Source organism: Oncorhynchus kisutch, unplaced genomic scaffold (genome assembly GCF_002021735.2).
Source record: "Oncorhynchus kisutch isolate 150728-3 unplaced genomic scaffold, Okis_V2 scaffold3357, whole genome shotgun sequence".
NCBI lineage: Eukaryota > Metazoa > Chordata > Actinopteri > Salmoniformes > Salmonidae > Oncorhynchus > Oncorhynchus kisutch.
In genome coordinates, this window is record NW_022265302.1 from 237501 (window position 1) to 260962 (window position 23462).

The 23462-nt window shown below is 43.5% G+C and overlaps 1 protein-coding gene across 1 annotated transcript in view; it reads right to left on the reverse strand.

Annotated features, from left to right (window-relative positions):
- The window catches only part of LOC116371558 (CUB and sushi domain-containing protein 3-like), a 258797-nt gene extending 235907 nt beyond the window's left edge, over positions 1–22890 (reverse strand). The window contains 1 exon segment of the mRNA XM_031820410.1: positions 22272–22890. Within this exon segment, the coding sequence (XP_031676270.1) occupies positions 22272–22449 (178 nt within the window). The 5' untranslated portion in view covers positions 22450–22890.
- Positions 22891–23462: the final 572 nt, after the last annotated feature.

Here is a 23462-nt window from a genome sequence, read left to right on the forward strand (position 1 = left end):
ATTGAGCTCAGGAGCATCCTGTTTCCATTGATCATCAGACCCTTTGCTATCAGACTTGAAATTGAGCTCAGGAGCATCCTGTTTCCATTGATCATCAGACCCTTTGCTATCAGACTTGAAATTGAGCTCAGGAGCATCCTGTTTCCATTGATCATCAGACCCTTTGCTATCAGACTTGAAATTGAGCTCAGGAGCATCCTGTTTCCATTGATCATCAGACCCTTTGCTATCAGACTTGAAATTGAGCTCAGGAGCATCCTGTTTCCATTGATCATCAGACCCTTTGCTATCAGACTTGAAATTGAGCTCAGGAGCATCCTGTTTCCATTGATCATCAGACCCTTTGCTATCAGACTTGAAATTGAGCTCAGGAGCATCCTGTTTCCATTGATCATCAGACCCTTTGCTATCAGACTTGAAATCGAGCTCAGGAGCATCCTGTTTCCATTGATCATCAGACCCTTTGCTATCAGACTTGAAATCGAGCTCAGGAGCATCCTGTTTCCATTGATCATCAGACCCTTTGCTATCAGACTTGAAATTGAGCTCAGGAGCATCCTGTTTCCATTGATCATCAGACCCTTTGCTATCAGACTTGAAATTGAGCTCAGGAGCATCCTGTTTCCATTGATCATCAGACCCTTTGCTATCAGACTTGAAATTGAGCTCAGGAGCATCCTGTTTCCATTGATCATCAGACCCTTTGCTATCAGACTTGAAATTGAGCTCAGGAGCATCCTGTTTCCATTGATCATCAGACCCTTTGCTATCAGACTTGAAATTGAGCTCAGGAGCATCCTGTTTCCATTGATCATCAGACCCTTTGCTATCAGACTTGAAATTGAGCTCAGGAGCATCCTGTTTCCATTGATCATCAGACCCTTTGCTATCAGACTTGAAATTGAGCTCAGGAGCATCCTGTTTCCATTGATCATCAGACCCTTTGCTATCAGACTTGAAATTGAGCTCAGGAGCATCCTGTTTCCATTGATCATCAGACCCTTTGCTATCAGACTTGAAATTGAGCTCAGGAGCATCCTGTTTCCATTGATCATCAGACCCTTTGCTATCAGACTTGAAATTGAGCTCAGGAGCATCCTGTTTCCATTGATCATCAGACCCTTTGCTATCAGACTTGAAATTGAGCTCAGGAGCATCCTGTTTCCATTGATCATCAGACCCTTTGCTATCAGACTTGAAATTGAGCTCAGGAGCATCCTGTTTCCATTGATCATCAGACCCTTTGCTATCAGACTTGAAATTGAGCTCAGGAGCATCCTGTTTCCATTGATCATCAGACCCTTTGCTATCAGACTTGAAATTGAGCTCAGGAGCATCCTGTTTCCATTGATCATCAGACCCTTTGCTATCAGACTTGAAATTGAGCTCAGGAGCATCCTGTTTCCATTGATCATCAGACCCTTTGCTATCAGACTTGAAATTGAGCTCAGGAGCATCCTGTTTCCATTGATCATCAGACCCTTTGCTATCAGACTTGAAATTGAGCTCAGGAGCATCCTGTTTCCATTGATCATCAGACCCTTTGCTATCAGACTTGAAATTGAGCTCAGGAGCATCCTGTTTCCATTGATCATCAGACCCTTTGCTATCAGACTTGAAATTGAGCTCAGGAGCATCCTGTTTCCATTGATCATCAGACCCTTTGCTATCAGACTTGAAATTGAGCTCAGGAGCATCCTGTTTCCATTGATCATCAGACCCTTTGCTATCAGACTTGAAATTGAGCTCAGGAGCATCCTGTTTCCATTGATCATCAGACCCTTTGCTATCAGACTTGAAATTGAGCTCAGGAGCATCCTGTTTCCATTGATCATCAGACCCTTTGCTATCAGACTTGAAATCGAGCTCAGGAGCATCCTGTTTCCATTGATCATCAGACCCTTTGCTATCAGACTTGAAATCGAGCTCAGGAGCATCCTGTTTCCATTGATCATCAGACCCTTTGCTATCAGACTTGAAATTGAGCTCAGGAGCATCCTGTTTCCATTGATCATCAGACCCTTTGCTATCAGACTTGAAATTGAGCTCAGGAGCATCCTGTTTCCATTGATCATCAGACCCTTTGCTATCAGACTTGAAATTGAGCTCAGGAGCATCCTGTTTCCATTGATCATCAGACCCTTTGCTATCAGACTTGAAATTGAGCTCAGGAGCATCCTGTTTCCATTGATCATCAGACCCTTTGCTATCAGACTTGAAATTGAGCTCAGGAGCATCCTGTTTCCATTGATCATCAGACCCTTTGCTATCAGACTTGAAATTGAGCTCAGGAGCATCCTGTTTCCATTGATCATCAGACCCTTTGCTATCAGACTTGAAATTGAGCTCAGGAGCATCCTGTTTCCATTGATCATCAGACCCTTTGCTATCAGACTTGAAATTGAGCTCAGGAGCATCCTGTTTCCATTGATCATCAGACCCTTTGCTATCAGACTTGAAATTGAGCTCAGGAGCATCCTGTTTCCATTGATCATCAGACCCTTTGCGATCAGACTTGAAATTGAGCTCAGGAGCATCCTGTTTCCATTGATCATCAGACCCTTTGCGATCAGACTTGAAATTGAGCTCAGGAGCATCCTGTTTCCATTGATCATCAGACCCTTTGCGATCAGACTTGAAATTGAGCTCAGGAGCATCCTGTTTCCATTGATCATCAGACCCTTTGCGATCAGACTTGAAATTGAGCTCAGGAGCATCCTGTTTCCATTGATCATCAGACCCTTTGCGATCAGACTTGAAATTGAGCTCAGGAGCATCCTGTTTCCATTGATCATCAGACCCTTTGCTATCAGACTTGAAATTGAGCTCAGGAGCATCCTGTTTCCATTGATCATCAGACCCTTTGCTATCAGACTTGAAATTGAGCTCAGGAGCATCCTGTTTCCATTGATCATCAGACCCTTTGCTATCAGACTTGAAATTGAGCTCAGGAGCATCCTGTTTCCATTGATCATCAGACCCTTTGCTATCAGACTTGAAATTGAGCTCAGGAGCATCCTGTTTCCATTGATCATCAGACCCTTTGCTATCAGACTTGAAATTGAGCTCAGGAGCATCCTGTTTCCATTGATCATCAGACCCTTTGCTATCAGACTTGAAATTGAGCTCAGGAGCATCCTGTTTCCATTGATCATCAGACCCTTTGCTATCAGACTTGAAATTGAGCTCAGGAGCATCCTGTTTCCATTGATCATCAGACCCTTTGCTATCAGACTTGAAATTGAGCTCAGGAGCATCCTGTTTCCATTGATCATCAGACCCTTTGCTATCAGACTTGAAATTGAGCTCAGGAGCATCCTGTTTCCATTGATCATCAGACCCTTTGCTATCAGACTTGAAATTGAGCTCAGGAGCATCCTGTTTCCATTGATCATCAGACCCTTTGCTATCAGACTTGAAATTGAGCTCAGGAGCATCCTGTTTCCATTGATCATCAGACCCTTTGCTATCAGACTTGAAATTGAGCTCAGGAGCATCCTGTTTCCATTGATCATCAGACCCTTTGCTATCAGACTTGAAATTGAGCTCAGGAGCATCCTGTTTCCATTGATCATCAGACCCTTTGCTATCAGACTTGAAATTGAGCTCAGGAGCATCCTGTTTCCATTGATCATCAGACCCTTTGCTATCAGACTTGAAATTGAGCTCAGGAGCATCCTGTTTCCATTGATCATCAGACCCTTTGCTATCAGACTTGAAATTGAGCTCAGGAGCATCCTGTTTCCATTGATCATCAGACCCTTTGCTATCAGACTTGAAATTGAGCTCAGGAGCATCCTGTTTCCATTGATCATCAGACCCTTTGCTATCAGACTTGAAATTGAGCTCAGGAGCATCCTGTTTCCATTGATCATCAGACCCTTTGCTATCAGACTTGAAATTGAGCTCAGGAGCATCCTGTTTCCATTGATCATCAGACCCTTTGCTATCAGACTTGAAATCGAGCTCAGGAGCATCCTGTTTCCATTGATCATCAGACCCTTTGCTATCAGACTTGAAATCGAGCTCAGGAGCATCCTGTTTCCATTGATCATCAGACCCTTTGCTATCAGACTTGAAATTGAGCTCAGGAGCATCCTGTTTCCATTGATCATCAGACCCTTTGCTATCAGACTTGAAATTGAGCTCAGGAGCATCCTGTTTCCATTGATCATCAGACCCTTTGCTATCAGACTTGAAATTGAGCTCAGGAGCATCCTGTTTCCATTGATCATCAGACCCTTTGCTATCAGACTTGAAATTGAGCTCAGGAGCATCCTGTTTCCATTGATCATCAGACCCTTTGCTATCAGACTTGAAATTGAGCTCAGGAGCATCCTGTTTCCATTGATCATCAGACCCTTTGCTATCAGACTTGAAATTGAGCTCAGGAGCATCCTGTTTCCATTGATCATCAGACCCTTTGCTATCAGACTTGAAATTGAGCTCAGGAGCATCCTGTTTCCATTGATCATCAGACCCTTTGCTATCAGACTTGAAATTGAGCTCAGGAGCATCCTGTTTCCATTGATCATCAGACCCTTTGCTATCAGACTTGAAATTGAGCTCAGGAGCATCCTGTTTCCATTGATCATCAGACCCTTTGCTATCAGACTTGAAATTGAGCTCAGGAGCATCCTGTTTCCATTGATCATCAGACCCTTTGCTATCAGACTTGAAATTGAGCTCAGGAGCATCCTGTTTCCATTGATCATCAGACCCTTTGCTATCAGACTTGAAATTGAGCTCAGGAGCATCCTGTTTCCATTGATCATCAGACCCTTTGCTATCAGACTTGACATTGAGCTCAGGAGCATCCTGTTTCCATTGATCATCCTTGAGATGTTTCTACAACTTGATTGGAGTCCACCTGTGGTAAATGCAATTGATTGGACATGATTTGGAAAGGCACACACCTGTTGACAGTGCATGTCAGAGCAAAAACCAAGCCATGAGGTCGAAAGAATTGTCCATAGAGCTCAGAGACAGGATTGTGTCGAGGAACAGATCTGGGGAAGGGTAACAAAAAATGTCTTTAGCATTGAAGGTCCTCAAGAACACAGTGGCCTCCATCACTCTTAACTGGAAGAAGTTTGGAACCACCAAGACTCTTACTAGAGATGGCTGTCATGCAAAACGGGGGGAAAGGGCCTTGGTCAGGGAGGTGACCAAGAACCCGATGGTCACTCTGACAGAGCTCCCTAGTTCCTCTGTGGAGATGGGAGAAACTTCCAGAAGGACAACCATCTCTGCAGCACTCCAACAATCTGACATTTATGGTAGAGTGGCCAGACGGAAGCTGCTCTTCAGTAAAAGGCACATGACAGCACACTTGGAGTTTGCCAAAAGGCACTTAAAGGACTCTCACACCATGAGAAACAAGATTCTCTGGTCTGATGAAACCAAGATGTAACTCTTTGACCTGAATGCCAAATGTGACATCTGGAGGAAACCTAGCACCATCCCTATGGTGAAGCATGGCGGTGGCAGCATCCCTATGGTGAAGCATGGTGGTGGCAGCATCCCTATGGTGAAGCATGGTGGTGGCAGCATCCCTATGGTGAAGCATGGTGGTGGCAGCATCCCTATGGTGAAGCATAGTGGTGGCAGCATCCCTATGGTGAAGCATGGTGGTGGCAGCATCCCTATGGTGAAGCATGGTGGTGGCAGCATCCCTATGGTGAAGCATGGTGGTGGCAGCATCCCTACATGGTGGTGGTAGCTTCATGCTGTGTGGATGTTTTTCAGCGGCAGGAACAGGGAGACTAGTCAGGATCGAGGGACAGATGAAAGGAGCAAAGTACAGAGAGATCCTTGATGAAAACCTGCTCCAGAGCGCTATAGGATAATAGACTACTGTTGACCAGGGTCTATAGGGTAGTGGACTACTGTTAACCAGGGTCTATAGGGTAGTAGACTACTGTTGACCAGGGTCTATAGGGTAGTGGACTACTGTTGACCAGGGTCTATAGGGTAGTAGACTACTGTTGACCAGGGCCCATGGGGTAATAGATTAGGGAATACGGTGCTATTTGGAATAGAGTCAGAATCAAACCTCAGGGGAGAAACTCTGAATGTATGCGTAACTATTGAACCGCCAACAACCAATCAGCGCTGAAATAAGTTCCCATGTGTTCGCTGATGCTGCAGAAAGCTTGTTGTTTATCCGGGGAAGAAATACGAAATAAAAGATGTACGCCAACACATCCCCAAATCCATTGAACAAGCATAACTAAGAACATTAACACAGCTCAATGAGGAGCGCACAGGCCAAGGTTGAGTTGTCGCAGAGCTTAAATGATGTGCCGCTGTGGACTATTCAAAAGGTGATACTACATGTAGCTATTGTCCTTAGGGAGACAGAAACCTACTGTAGCTGTGGACTATTCAAAAGGTGATACTACATGTAGCTATTGTCCTTAGGGAGACAGAAACCTACTGTAGCTGTGGACTATTCAAAAGGTGATACTACATGTAGCTATTGTCCTTAGGGAGACAGAAACCTACTGTAGCTGTGGACTATTCAAAAGGTGATACTACATGTAGCTATTGTCCTTAGGGAGACAGAAACCTACTGTAGCTGTGGACTATTCAAAAGGTGATACTACATGTAGCTATTGTCCTTAGGGAGAGACTTAAACTCACAGCTCAACTCTCTCTCTCTCTTCTCTCTCTCTTCTCTCTTTTTCTCTCTCCTTCCTCCACCTCTCTCTCTCTCTCTCTCTCTCTCTCTCTCTCTCTCTCTCTCTCTCTCTCTCTTCTCTCTTTTTCTCTCTCCTTCCTCCACCTCTCTCTCTCTCTCTTCTCTCTCCTCTCTCTCTCTTCTCTCTCTTTTTCTCTCTCCTTCCTCCACGTCTCTCTCTTCTCTCTCTTTTTCTCTTTCCTTCCTCCACGTCTCTCTCTTCTCTCTCTCTTTTTCTCTCTCCTTCCTCCACGTCTCTTTCTTCTCTCTCCTCTCTTTTCTCTCTCCTTCCTCCACCTCTCTCTCTTCTCTCTCTCTTCTTTCCTTTTCTCTCTCCTTCCTCCACCTCTCTCTCTTCTTTCCTTTTCTCTCTCCTTCCTCCACCTCTCTCTCTCTCTCTCTCTTCTCTCTTTTTCTCTCTCCTTCCTCCACCTCTCTCTCTCTCTCTCCTCTCTCTCTTCTCTCTTTTTTCTCTCTCCTTCCTCCACGTCTCTCTCTTCTCTCTCTCTTTTTCTCTCTCCTTCCTCCTCTCTCTCTCTTCTCCCTCTTTCCTCAATCTCTCGCTCTCTCTCTCTCTCTCTCTCCTTCACTCTTTCTCCCTCCATCTCTGAGTAAGCCATCTATTATGTGAATTTGAATCAGGTTCCTTCTCAACACAGCAGTGAATTAAAAAATGTTTGTAATGTCTTACACGCTGGCGTTTTCTATAAAAGCTTTTGTATCTATAAAAATAAATTGTAAACATTTATCTTTGTTTATTTGAACCCCAAAGGAAACACATAAACAAGCATTCTGGTCTTTCAGAGGAGAGGACATGACTTCCATTCAGCTGGGTTTTATGGTACAGTATGTGTTCATTTGTGGGTTAATGCCATTGCAGAAGGCTTCGTGCTCCTTTCATCCATCACCCCAATAATCTAGATTATACAGAGTTCTCCCTGGGGCAGCCGAAGACACACAAAGACAGAGATCCATGAAACCGACGCCTACCACTAAAACATTTAAAATGAACTGTTATTTGGCCTTGATATTTAAAGGGGAGATATCATTATAGTCTATTGATTTGGTATATTTTAAAGAATGTGTACATCCAGCTATACTGGTCTATAACCTTATCCTTACAGCCATATCACACCCAGCTAAACTGGTCTATAACCTTATCCTTACAGCCATATCACACCCAGCTAAACTGGTCTATAACCTTATCCTTACAGCCATATCACACCCAGCTATACTGGTCTATAACCTTATCCTTACAGCTATATCACACCCAGCTATACTGGTCTATAACCTTATCCTTACAGCCATATCACACCCAGCTAAACTGGTCTATAACCTTATCCTTACAGCCATATCACACCCAGCTAAACTGGTCTATAACCTTATCCTTACAGCCATATCACACCCAGCTATACTGGTCTATAACCTTATCCTTACAGCCATATCACACCCAGCTATACTGGTCTATAACCTTATCCTTACAGCCATATCACACCCAGCTATACTGGTCTATAACCTTATCCTTACAGCCATATCACACCCAGCTATACTGGTCTATAACCTTATCCTTACAGCCATATCACACCCAGCTATACTGGTCTATAACCTTATCCTTACAGCCATATCACACCCAGCTATACTGGTCTATAACCTTATCCTTACAGCCATATCACACCCAGCTATACTGGTCTATAACCTTATCCTTACAGCCATATCACACCCAGCTAAACTGGTCTATAACCTTATCCTTACAGCCATATCACACCCAGCTATACTGGTCTATAACCTTATCCTTACAGCCATATCACACCCAGCTATACTGGTCTATAACCTTATCCTTACAGCCATATCACACCCAGCTAAACTGGTCTATAACCTTATCCTTACAGCCATATCACACCCAGCTAAACTGGTCTATAACCTTATCCTTACAGCCATATCACACCCAGCTAAACTGGTCTATAACCTTATCCTTACAGCCATATCACACCCAGCTAAACTGGTCTATAACCTTATCCTTACAGCCATATCACACCCAGCTATACTGGTCTATAACCTTATCCTTACAGCCATATCACACCCAGCTATACTGGTCTATAACCTTATCCTTACAGCCATATCACACCCAGCTATACTGGTCTATAACCTTATCCTTACAGCCATATCACACCCAGCTAAACTGGTCTATAACCTTATCCTTACAGCCATATCACACCCAGCTAAACTGGTCTATAACCTTATCCTTACAGCCATATCACACCCAGCTAAACTGGTCTATAACCTTATCCTTACAGCCATATCACACCCAGCTATACTGGTCTATAACCTTATCCTTACAGCCATATCACACCCAGCTATACTGGTCTATAACCTTATCCTTACAGCCATATCACACCCAGCTAAACTGGTCTATAACCTTATCCTTACAGCCATATCACACCCAGCTAAACTGGTCTATAACCTTATCCTTACAGCCATATCACACCCAGCTATACTGGTCTATAACCTTATCCTTACAGCCATATCACACCCAGCTAAACTGGTCTATAACCTTATCCTTACAGCCATATCACACCCAGCTAAACTGGTCTATAACCTTATCCTTACAGCCATATCACACCCAGCTAAACTGGTCTATAACCTTATCCTTACAGCCATATCACACCCAGCTAAACTGGTCTATGACCTTATCCTTACAGCCATATCACACCCAGCTATACTGGTCTATAACCTTATCCTTACAGCCATATCACACCCAGTTATACTGGTCTATAACCTTATCCTTACAGCCATATCACACCCAGCTATACTGGTCTATAACCTTATCCTTACAGCAATATCACACCCAGCTAAACTGGTCTATAACCTTATCCTTACAGCCATATCACACCCAGCTATACTGGTCTATAACCTTATCCTTACAGCCATATCACACCCAGTTATACTGGTCTATAACCTTATCCTTACAGCCATATCACACCCAGCTAAACTGGTCTATAACCTTATCCTTGCAGCCATATCACACCCAGCTATACTGGTCTACAACCTTATCCTTACAGCCATATCACACCCAGCTAAACTGGTCTATAACCTTATCCTTACAGCCATATCACACCCAGCTAAACTGGTCTATAACCTTATCCTTACAGCCATATCACACCCAGCTATACTGGTCTATAACCTTATCCTTACAGCCATATCACACCCAGCTAAACTGGTCTATAACCTTATCCTTACAGCCATATCACACCCAGCTATACTGGTCTATAACCTTATCCTTACAGCCATATCACACCCAGTTATACTGGTCTATAACCTTATCCTTACAGCCATATCACACCCAGCTATACTGGTCTATAACCTTATCCTTACAGCCATATCACACCCAGCTATACTGGTCTATAACCTTATCCTTACAGCCATATCACACCCAGCTATACTGGTCTATAACCTTATCCTTACAGCCATATCACACCCAGCTATACTGGTCTATAACCTTATCCTTACAGCCATATCACACCCAGCTATACTGGTCTATAACCTTATCCTTACAGCCATATCACACCCAGCTATACTGGTCTATAACCTTATCCTTACAGCAATATCACACCCAGCTAAACTGGTCTATAACCTTATCCTTACAGCCATATCACACCCAGCTATACTGGTCTATAACCTTATCCTTACAGCCATATCACACCCAGTTATACTGGTCTATAACCTTATCCTTACAGCCATATCACACCCAGCTAAACTGGTCTATAACCTTATCCTTGCAGCCATATCACACCCAGCTATACTGGTCTACAACCTTATCCTTACAGCCATATCACACCCAGCTAAACTGGTCTATAACCTTATCCTTACAGCCATATCACACCCAGCTAAACTGGTCTATAACCTTATCCTTACAGCCATATCACACCCAGCTATACTGGTCTATAACCTTATCCTTACAGCCATATCACACCCAGCTAAACTGGTCTATAACCTTATCCTTACAGCCATATCACACCCAGCTATACTGGTCTATAACCTTATCCTTACAGCCATATCACACCCAGTTATACTGGTCTATAACCTTATCCTTACAGCCATATCACACCCAGCTATACTGGTCTATAACCTTATCCTTACAGCCATATCACACCCAGCTATACTGGTCTATAACCTTATCCTTACAGCCATATCACACCCAGCTATACTGGTCTATAACCTTATCCTTACAGCCATATCACACCCAGCTATACTGGTCTATAACCTTATCCTTACAGCCATATCACACCCAGCTATACTGGTCTATAACCTTATCCTTACAGCCATATCACACCCAGCTATACTGGTCTATAACCTTATCCTTACAGCCATATCACACCCAGCTATACTGGTCTATAACCTTATCCTTACAGCCATATCACACCCAGCTATACTGGTCTATAACCTTATCCTTACAGCCATATCACACCCAGCTATACTGGTCTATAACCTTATCCTTACAGCCATATCACACCCAGCTATACTGGTCTATAACCTTATCCTTACAGCCATATCACACCCAGCTATACTGGTCTATAACCTTATCCTTACAGCCATATCACACCCAGCTATACTGGTCTATAACCTTATCCTTACAGCCATATCACACCCAGCTAAACTGGTCTATAACCTTATCCTTACAGCCATATCACACCCAGCTATACTGGTCTATAACCTTATCCTTACAGCCATATCACACCCAGCTATACTGGTCTATAACCTTATCCTTACAGCCATATCACACCCAGCTATACTGGTCTATAACCTTATCCTTACAGCCATATCACACCCAGCTATACTGGTCTATAACCTTATCCTTACAGCCATATCACACCCAGCTATACTGGTCTATAACCTTATCCTTACAGCCATATCACACCCAGCTATACTGGTCTATAACCTTATCCTTACAGCCATATCACACCCAGCTATACTGGTCTATAACCTTATCCTTACAGCCATATCACACCCAGCTAAACTGGTCTATAAACAATAAAACAATAAAACAATAAAAACAATAAAAACAATAAAAACAATAAAAACAATAAACAACAATAAAAACAATAAAAAATGAACAGTAAACATTACACATACAGAAGTTTCAAAACAATAAAGACATTACAAATGTCATATTATATATATATATATATATATATTCAGTGTTGTAACAATGTACAAATGGTTAAAGAACACAAGGGAAAATAAATAAGCATAAATATGGGTTGTATTTACAATGGTGTTTGTTCTTCACTGGTTGCCCTTTTCTCGTGGCAACAGGTCACACATCTTGCTGCTGTGATGTCACACTGTGGAATTTCACTCAGTAGATACGGGAGTTAATCAAAATTCGGTTTGTTTTTGAATTCTTTGTGGATCTGTGTATTCTGAGGGAAATATGTGTCTCTAATATGGTCATACATTGGGCAGGAGGTTAGGACGTGCTCTCTCGGACTACAGTAGCAGGATAGACAGTAGATAGATAGAGTCTTTATAGTGAGCATTGGAAAGGTCAAGCTTATCTTATAGTGGGTTTCTCTGTTTCTCTGTTTCTCTCTCTCCCTCTGTCTCTGTTTCTCTGTTTCTCTGTTTCTCTCTCTCCCTCTGTCTCTGTTTCTCTGTCTCTGTTTCTCTCTCTCCCTCTGTCTCTGTTTCTCTGTCTCTCTGTCTCTGTGTCTCTCATTCTCTGTCTCTCTGTCTCTGTTTCTCTGTCTCTGTTTCTCTGTCTCTGTGTCTGTATCTCTGTCTCGCATCTCTCTGTCTCTCTGTCTCTGTCTCTGTCTCTGTCTCTGTGTCTCTCTGTCTCTGTGTCTCTGTCTCTGTTTCTCTGTCTCTGTTTCTCTGTCTCTGTGTCTCTCATTCTCTGTCTCTCTGTCTCTGTTTCTCTGTGTCTCTTCCCCCTCCTTTAGTGATACAGGTTAGCACATTAGCACAATGAGAACACACGGATATCTCCGTGTGATTACCTTTGTCTCAAAACGTCTCCAGAAAACTGATCTCCCACCACAACCAATGTTTCAGTTCCCTTCAGTCTTATTTTCCTCCTAAATACAACAAAACACAGATCCGAGAACGAAGCCATCCAATAGGAGTGTTCTCTACTCCGGTGTTCAGGCCTATTGATTGAACAGAGGCCAGGTAATCTCACACAGGATCGGTTAGACCAATATAAATACCCTTCAAATATAATTCACAACTAAAATTAAAAACTGTCATAAAACGATAAGAGTATTGACCTCCCAGTGTAACGGCGTCAATAAAATCTTTCACCGTAGTATTGAGCGTCTATTGTCATCAGCCTAGAGGTCTTTTGATCCCAATTTCTTATCAAAAACCTCTGTGTGTCTTGTAGAAATAATACAGGGCTTTAGTCGACGTCAGGAAAAACTAAAAAAGGCCCCCAACTCTCCTCAGATGTTTGACAGCCTGTAGTGTAAACTAAAAAAGGCCCCCAACTCTCCTCAGATGTTTGACAGCCTGTAGTGTAAACTAAAAAAGGCCCCCAACTCTCCTCAGATGTTTGACAGCCTGTAGTGTAAACCTGAGAGGTGAGGGAAAACAATCAGAACATAGAAAGAGTCAACTTGTTTGTAGACGGTGACCCTGATAAGATGCCCCTCTCTAAAGAGATCCATTTTATAAACATGACTGTGCAGCTCTACTCAGAACTACAGTATTTGGACCCACATCTACCATTGATAGAATGGATTGTAGTCCAGTCCCATTGATAGAATGGATTGTAGTCCAGTCCCATTGATAGAATGGATTGTATCCAGTCCCATTGATAGAATGGATTGTAGTCCAGTCCCATTGATAGAATGGATTGTAGTCCAGTCACTTTGATAGAATGGATTGTAGTCCAGTCCCATTGATAGGATGGATTGTAGTCCAGTCCCTTTGATAGAATGGATTGTAGTCCAGTCCCTTTGATAGAATGGATTGTAGTCCAGTCACATTGATAGAATGGATTGTAGTCCAGTCCCATTGATAGAATGGATTGTAGTCCAGTCCCTTTGATAGATTGGATTGTAGTCCAGTCCCATTGATAGAATGGATTGTAGTCCAGTCCCATTGATAGAATGGATTGTAGTCCAGTCCCTTTGATAGAATGGATTGTAGTCTAGTCCCTTTGATAGAATGGATTGTAGTCCAGTCCCTTTGATAGAATGGATCATCCCTTTGTCGTGATGTGAAAGCTCTACTACTGTATCAAATCAAAATCAAATCAAATGTATTTATAAAGCCCTTCTTACATCAGCTGATATCTCAAAGTGCTGTACAGAAACCCAGCCTAAAACCCCCAAACAGCAAGCAATGCAGGTGTAGAAGCACGGTGGCTAGGAAAAACTCCCTAGAAAGGCCAAAACCTAGGAAGAAACCTAGAGAGGAACCAGGCTATGAGGGGTGGCCAGTCCTCTTCTGTCTGTGCCGGGTGGAGATTATAAACCTAGAGAGGAACCAGGCTCTGAGGGGTGGGCCAGTCCTCTTCTGGCTGTGCCGGGTGGAGATTATAAACCTAGAGAGGAACCAGGTTATGAGGGGTGGCCAGTCCTCTTCTGGCTGTGCCGGGTGGAGATTATAAACCTAGAGAGGAACCAGGCTCTGAGGGGTGGCCAGTCCTCTTCTGGCTGTGCCGGGTGGAGATTATAAACCTAGAGAGGAACCAGGCTCTGAGGGGTGGCCAGTCCTCTTCTGGCTGTGCCGGGTGGAGATTATAAACCTAGAGAGGAACCAGGTTCTGAGGGGTGGGCCAGTCCTCTTCTGGCTGTGCCGGGTGGAGATTATAAACCTAGAGAGGAACCAGGCTCTGAGGGGTGGGCCAGTCCTCTTCTGGCTGTTCCGGGTGGAGATTATAAACCTAGAGAGGAACCAGGCTCTGAGGGGTGGGCCAGTCCTCTTCTGGCTGTGCCGGGTGGAGATTATAAACCTAGAGAGGAACCAGGCTCTGAGGGGTGGGCCAGTCCTCTTCTGGCTGTGCCGGGTGGAGATTATAAACCTAGAGAGGAACCAGGCTATGAGGGGTGGCCAGTCCTCTTCTGGCTGTGCCGGGTGGAGATTATAAACCTAGAGAGGAACCAGGCTCTGAGGGGTGGGCCAGTCCTCTTCTGGCTGTGCCGGGTGGAGATTATAAACCTAGAGAGGAACCAGGCTATGAGGGGTGGGCCAGTCCTCTTCTGGCTGTGCCAGGTGGAGATTATAACAGAACATGGCCAAGATGTTCAAATGTTGATAGATGACCAGCAGGGTCAGATAATAATAATCACAGTGGTCGTACCTCACGAGTCTGTCACTAGAATGTATAGAAGGACAGTAAGATATTCCATTTGGAAATAACACCCAAAACAATGACTTCAGGCTACTTGATGAATCTATCTATATAACTTAGAATTCAGGGCTCTGACATATTCCATTTGGAGTCGAGAAATGTCTCCCAATGAACCCAAGATCACAACACTCGATCTGAATATCTCTACTGAACAAGGACATTACTGCTGATGTTGTTTAGAATTTGCCGGTCCAGTGTGTGTGTGTGTGTGTGTGTGTGTGTGTGTGTGTGTGTGTGTGTGTGTGTGTGTGTGTGTGTGTGTGTGTGTGTGTGTGTGTGTGTGTGTGTGTGTGTGTGTGTGTGTGTGTGCCTTTGTGCGTGCGTGCCTGCGCATATGTGTACCTGAGTGCCTGTGTGTGAAACAGAGATCGAGAGAGAGAGAGAGCATGAGAGAGTCAGAGTTTTTTGCTTGCTGAGATGAGTGAGATTTGTTATGTTTAATAAACTATCAACAAGTCAATCTGTTGTTAAGAAAATCTGTGTGTGTATGAATCATTATTAATCTCTGTGAGAGTGTGAATCATTATTAATCTGTGTGTAGGAATCATTATTAATCTCTGTGAGAGTGTGAATGATTATTAATCTCTGTGAGAGTGTGAATGATTATTAATCTCTGTGAGAGTGTGAATCATTATTAATCTGTGTGCAATGAATCATTATTAATCTCTGTGAGAGTGTGAATGATTATTAATCTCTGTGAGAGTGTGAATCATTATTAATCTGTGTGTATGAATCATTATTGATCTGTGTGCGTGTGAATGGTTATTAATCTGTGTGAGAGTGTGAATGATTATTAATCTCTGTGAGAGTGTGAATGATTATTAATCTGTGTGAGAGTGTGAATGATTATTAATCTGTGTGAGAGTGTGAATGATTATTAATCTGTGTGGGTGTGAATGATTATTAATCTCTGTGAGAGTGTGAATGATTATTAATCTCTGTGAGAGTGTGAATGATTATTAATCTGTGTGGGTGTGAATGATTATTAATCTCTGTGAGAGTGTGAATGATTATTAATCTGTGTGAGAGTGTGAATGATTATTAATCTGTGTGAGAGTGTGAATGATTATTCATCTGTCTGGGTGTGAATGATTATTCATCTCTGTGAGAGTGTGAATCATTATTCATCTGTGTGTATGAATCATTATTAATCTGTGTGGGTGTGAATGATTATTAATCTCTGTGAGAGTGTGAATGATTATTAATCTCTGTGAGAGTGTGAATGATAATTAATCTGTGTGGGTGTGAATGATAATTAATCTGTGTGGGCGTGAATGATTTTTAATCTGTGTAGGTGAATGATTATTAAATCTGTGTGGGTGTGAATGATTTTTAATCTGTGTGGGTGTGAATGATTTTTAATCTGTGAGAGTGTGAATGATAATTAATCTGTGTGGGTGTGAATGATAATTAATCTGTGTGGGTGTGAATGATAATTAATCTGTGTGGGCATGAATGATTTTTAATCTGTGTAGGTGAATGATTATTAATCTGTGTGGGTGTGAATGATTATTAATCTGTGAGAGTGTGAATGATTTTTAATCTGTGTGAGTGTGAATGATTATTAATCTGTGTAGGTGAGAATGACTTTTCTCAAACTTTAATCTACAGGTTTGTTTATTACATCTCAATTATAATTGTTCCGTTTAAGTACCCTTTAACTGCAATTTGATAGAATTTTTATTTGCTAGCGTTAGTTTCCTGCCTGATACTTTGTTTACAACATTACAATCCGTATCAGCCAGCCAGATCCAGTGGCTGTTTACAAATTGCCCTTTTCTGTTTATCTCCCCAATTACATTATCTAAACTGAGTTTCTGGCTGGATCCCATTATCTAAACTGAGTTTCTGGCTGATTCCAAAGAGCTGAATTCCATCACAGAGAATAACAGCAGCTGAGCTATTGTTCTGTATTCCACTGTCCATCCAACACCTCATCTCTAGTCCTGACTCCATCCAACACCTCATCTCTGGTCCTGACTCCATCCAACACCTCATCTCTAGTCCTGACTCCATCCAACACCTCATCTCTAGTCCTGACTGCATCCAACACCTCATCTCTAGTCCTGACTCCATCCAACACCTCATCTCTAGTCCTGACTGCATCCAACACCTCATCTCTAGTCCTGACTGCATCCAACACCTCATCTCTAGTCCTGACTGCATCCAACACCTCATCTCTAGTCCTGACTGCATCCAACACCTCATCTCTAGTCCTGACTGCATCCAACACCTCATCTCCAGTCCTGACTGCATCCAACACCTCATCTCTAGTCCTGACTGCATCCAACACCTCATCTCTAGTCCTGACTGCATCCAACACCTCATCTCTGGTCCTGACTGCATCCAACACCTCCTCTAGTCCTGACTGCATCCAACACCTCATCTCTAGTCCTGACTGCATCCAACACCTCATCTCTAGTCCTGACTGCATCCAACACCTCATCTCTAGTCCTGACTGCATACAACACCTCATCTCTAGTCCTGACTGCATCCAACACCTCATCTCTAGTCCTGACTGCATCCAACACCTCATCTCTAGTCCTGACTGCATCCAACACCTCATCTCTAGTCCTGACTCCATCCAACACCTCATCTCTAGTCCTGACTGCATCCAACACCTCATCTCTAGTCCTGACTGCATCCAACACCTCATCTCCAGTCCTGACTCCATCCAACACCTCATCTCTAGTCCTGACTCCATCCAACACCTCATCTCTAGTCCTGACACCATCCAACACCTCATCTCTAGTCCTGACTCCATCCAACACCTCATCTCCAGTCCTGACTGCATACAACACCATTTAAAATGTCTGATTTGTTTACTTGATTTCTGATTATTGTTTATTTCACTTGCTTTGGTAATGTAAACATACGGTTCCCCATGCCAATGAAGCTCACTTCAAAAATGTTTTTATTTGATTTTAATAGAAAGAAAGAGAGAGGGAGATGAAAAATAAATAAAAAACAGTCTTGACTGCATGCAAAAGCATTTAGATCCACAATGGAGCAGTGTGAAGGGAGAAGAGATGGTTCCTCAACATGGTGTGAAGGGAGAAGAGATGGTTCCTCAACATGGTGTGAAGGGAGAAGAGATGGTTCCTCAACATGGTGTGAAGGGAGAAGAGATGGTTCCTCAACATAGTGTGAAGGGAGAAGAGATGGTTCTACTATATGATGTGAAGGGAGAAGAGATGGTTCTACTATATGATGTGAAGGGAGAAGAGATGGTTCTACTATATGATGTGAAGGGAGAAGAGATGGTTCTACTATATGATGTGAAGGGAGAAGAGATGGTTCCTCAACATGGTGTGAAGGGAGAAGAGATGGTTCCTCAACATGGTGTGAAGGGAGAAGAGATGGTTCCTCAACATGGTGTGAAGGGAGAAGAGATGGTTCCTCAACATAGTGTGAAGGGAGAAGAGATGGTTCTACTATATGATGTGAAGGGAGAAGAGATGGTTCTACTATATGATGTGAAGGGAGAAGAGATGGTTCTACTATATGATGTGAAGGGAGAAGAGATGGTTCTACTATATGATGTGAAGGGAGAAGAGATGGTTCCTCAACATGGTGTGAAGGGAGAAGAGATGGTTCCTCAACATGGTGTGAAGGGAGAAGAGATGGTTCCTCAACATGGTGTGAAGGGAGAAGAGATGGTTCCTCAACATGGTGTGAAGGGAGAAGAGATGGTTCCTCAACATGGTGTGAAGGGAGAAGAGATGGTTCCTCAACATGGTGTGAAGGGAGAAGAGATGGTTCCTCAACATGGTGTGAAGGTAGAAGAGATGGTTCTACTATATGATGTGAAGGGAGAAGAGATGGTTCCTCAACATGGTGTGAAGGAAGAAGAGATGGTTCTACTATATGATGTGAAGGGAGAAGAGATGGTTCCTCAACATGGTGTGAAGGGAGAAGAGATGGTTCCTCAACATGGTGTGAAGGGAGTAGAGAGGGTTCCTCAACATGGTGTGAAGGGGGAAGAGATGGTTCTACTATATGATGTGAAGGGAGTAGAGATGGTTCTGCTATATGATGTGAAGGGAGAAGAGATGGTTCCTCAACATGATGTGAAGGGAGAAGAGATGGTTCCTCAACATGATGTGAAGGGAGAAGAGATGGTTCCTCAACATGGTGTGAAGGGAGTAGAGATGGTTCCTCAACATGGTGTGAAGGGAGAAGAGATGGTTCTACTATATGATGTGAAGGGAGAAGAGATGGTTCTACTATATGATGTGAAGGGAGGAGAGATGGTTCCTCAACGTGGTGTGAAGGGAGTAGAGATGGTTCCTCAACATGGTGTGAAGGGAGAAGAGATGGTTCTACTATATGGTGTGAAGGGAGAAGAGATGGTTCCTCAACATGGTGTGAAGGGAGTAGAGATGGTTCCTCAACATAGTGTGAAGGGAGAAGAGATGGTTCTACTATATGGTGTGAAGGAAGAAGAGATGGTTCCTCAACATGGTGTGAAGGGAGTAGAGATGGTTCCTCAACATAGTGTGAAGGGAGAAGAGATGGTTCCTCAACATGGTGTGAAGGGAGAAGAGATGGTTTCTCAACATGGTGTGAAGGGAGTAGAGATGGTTCTACTATATGATGTGAAGGGAGTAGTGATGGTTCCTCAACATGGTGTGAAGGGAGAAGAGATGGTTCTACTATATGATGTGAAGGGAGTAGAGATGGTTCCTCAACATGGTGTGAAGGGAGAAGAGATGGTTCTACTATATGATGTGAAGGAGGTAGAGATGGGCTCTACAGCCACTTGAGAGATGAAGAACCTGTGGGGCAGGATAATGCCTTCTCTCCGTGAAGATAGTGTATAATTACACAGACAAACTGCCCTGGTTTACATAATCACACTACAGCTAGCTAGCTACAAGTCATTGTGACAGTTCCCCCCCACTCTCTTCTCCACCTCTCTCTCTCCATCTTTCTCTTCCTTTCTCTTCTCCGCCTCTCCCTCTCTCTCTCTTTCCCTCCCTCTCTCTTCTCCGTCTCTCTCTCTCTCAGTCTCTCTCTTTCCCTCCCTCTCTCTCTCTCCGTCTCTCTCTTTCCCTCCCTCTCGATCACTGAATAGATTAACCCACTCCCAGATTACTGGTAATTATTTGCTGGAGCTCAGGGAGGAACTTGCTTGTCCTTGTTAAGCCCCGTGGCATTGGTCCCACTCCCAACCACAGAGAGAGAGAGAGGGGGGGGGCTAGAGAGAGAGGGGGGGGCTAGAGAGAGAGAGAGAGGGGGGGGGGCTAGAGAGAGAGGGGGTGGGGCTAGAGAGAGAGAGGGGGGGGGGCTAGAGAGAGAGGGGGGGGGCTAGAGAGAGAGAGAGGGGGGGGGGAAGGGAGAAAGAGAGAGATAGAGATAGATAGATAGAGATAGTCAGATGGAGTCAGAGAGATAGAGAGAAAGTGTGTGTGTGAGAGAGAGAGAGAGAGAGAGAGAGAGAGAGAGAGAGAGAGAGAGAGAGAGAGAGAGAGAGAGAGAGAGAGAGAGAGAGAGAGAGAGAGAGAGAGAGAGGGAGAGAGAGAGAGAGAGAGAGAAACAGAGAGTCAGATGGAGTCAGAGAGATAGAGAGAAAGTGTGTGTGTGAGAGAGAGTGAGAGAGAGTGAGAGAGAGAGAGAGAGAGAGAGAGAGAGAGAGAGAGACAGAGAGACAGAGAGTCAGATAGAGTCATAGAGATAGAGAGAAAGAGATAGAGAGGACGGCCCAACAGAGATGGATATGGGTGGCCTGGCCTGCCCTTGGCTTCATGCTAGCTGGGCCATCTTCCTATTCCTAGGTGCTCTCCAGACCCCTCTAGGTAATGCAGTCATGCATCACCAAATCTGCATCAAGTGTCAATCCAGTAGCTGAAGGGCTGTTTGAAGTCTCCTCTCTCTTCTCCTTCTCTGTCTTGTCTTTCCAATGTGGGTGGTGATGAAACCCTGATGGAGGCAGGCAACACATTCATCCACCCCCAGTAGACAGACAGCAGAAATTACTGCAGGGGGGGGATCCACATGTACACTGGTATCTGCATTATACTGTATCAGGATCACAACGCAATCTCAGAGTATATGGAGTAGCTACGGGGGTTAGTGAGGATCATATTTCATCCGCTCTAAAAGTGAGTAAGGAGTGAAACTCAGTGATGTAACTGGACTCATTGTAGATAATGGTGTTGTTGACATAATGCATACGGAAGCATGATGAAGTGTTACGGATACACATGGAGTGGCAATTAGCTTGCCCTTGATCTTAATTAATCCCATTATAATACGCAGATGATAGAAAATATCATATATTGTCCAACATTTGCGGGTGAACAATATGCCAACGCGCCAACAATTAGTTTAGGTTGAAAAAAACACGTTTTTTTTTGTTGTTGTTCAAAAGTGGGTAAAATGAAATTTGCTGATGTGACATGAAATGGGGTTCTCAACCAAATAGCGGATGTCGAGAGAGTCTCGTTTAAATAGGCTCATTTTCCTGCCTCCAAATACAACATGTTAATCTGTAACCTACCACCGCAACACACCGTAGGCTGTGACAAGGCTTCTTTTTTAAATATTACATCACGAGCACGAGACAATTCCCCCTAGCAGGTAACTAGATAGTCTCAAAGTTGTTGTTTTTCAGAAATAAAGATTCATCCATTCGTTCTCTAAATGTATAATATCGGGGGGCCATTCACTCTAAGTGGTCGCGGCGTCACTATCAGAATACTAAACAGCGCACCTAAAGTCAACCTGGAGGCGCTGGCAGGTCTGTGACCAACATTCGATACTTTGGTTCCATATCGTAGTTCATTAACCTACTACACGACCCCGTAAAGGTACTTAACCGGGGTTTCAGCAGGAAATGCACGAGATCCACAAGACTAAACCCCAGCGCAACAACAACAACAAAAAGAGCACAAAATGACCCGTCATGTAAAATGTGGTTATTGTAAGTTTATAAAACACATCGTGATGTATTATATTACTGCAGTGCATGGTGGGTACTCAAGTCAGTCACAATCCACGAGTTACTAACCAAAGCAGCTCACGTATGCTATTCGGATGAGTGTACTGCAAGAATATCTATCGAGACTCCGCTCAAAGCCTGCATTGAGCGCAAGCCGAAGAAAAATGCGTCCCTGGCACTCCATCCAAAACCCCTTGCATTTTCCGCGCACGTCCATAAAGCTACAATCGATTTTCTCCCGGACCCAAAAATAAAGCAGAACCAGAAGAAATACTGCAGTGACGTACCTTTCACACACGAGAACATCATTGAAAACATGAGATTCCAGAATATAATTCCAGTTCTAATCCTCATGGTTCTAGATTGAACTAAATCCGTCCGGCAGCATTTAACGTTTCTTCTATTGATCATGTCAGATAGTTCGATAGATCCCGCGTAGTATCCGTCTCTATGCACAGTTTTCATATTTACAACTAAACGTGTATTTAGGTTGGGAAGTATTCCTTTTCAGCCAGAGACAGCAATCCGTAGTGCTGTGCCAGACGCTGAGAACGAAGCTAAAAGTGAACAGTGGATTTGAGGATAGCACAGCAGCGGCAGCAACCTTGATGTGGACTCAACCATCTCGCCGAGAGGGGCATCAAGTATAATCTCTGGTGTGTTCTTGTCTATCGCTGTATCTCCCTGCACCTCGCTGCCTCTCTGCTCTGCTCTGCTCTGCTCAAACCTCCGCGGTGGAAAGCTGTGCTTTAGGATGCTGCCGTATCAATCGGGCCATTGAACTGGACTCCATGCATTTGCAAGCTGCTGAACAAATCATTACCTCAATTGAAAACCCAATACAAGCACACGTGTATAAAACCAATGAGAGATAATGGCAAGCGTGTTGTTTTGGGGGCAGCTGGATGTAAAGACTTGACAGCAATGTCATTCTAAAAAAAAGCTGAAGAAACAAACCCGCCTGCTAGGCAACAGCAGAACTATCATTTATTGTCGCTGATGAGAATCACATTTGCAATACAAAGACAAGATGATTATTGTAACGAATGCTGAACTGCACGAGGCAAGAGTTCTTCTGCCCTCTGCAGGTTTTAGTAGTCACTTTAAACAGGAAGTGAATGCTGTGATTTAAATCGTCTTAACTGAAACAGCGCACCAAACTATTCCATCATTCGTTGTGAAGGGTTAGCCTATTTCTATGACGTTTTGGGAAGCAAAGTCTGTCCGTCTGATGCGTATAAAGGGTTCATTTAACGTTTTAGTAGCTTGAAAAGTTATAAGTGAATCAAACGAAGTGAATCTGAGTTATTGTTAAGTAGATGCTGGGCGATACTTCTGGCCATAAAGCAACACAATCTCACATTCAATTCGTGCAAATTTGTACAAAAAAACTATTTCAGCAGATTTCCTGCATTTTTTGTTGTTGTTGTTGCGTTTCTGTTTGGCTTAATTCGTGTGAAAAGACTCGAATTTTTTGA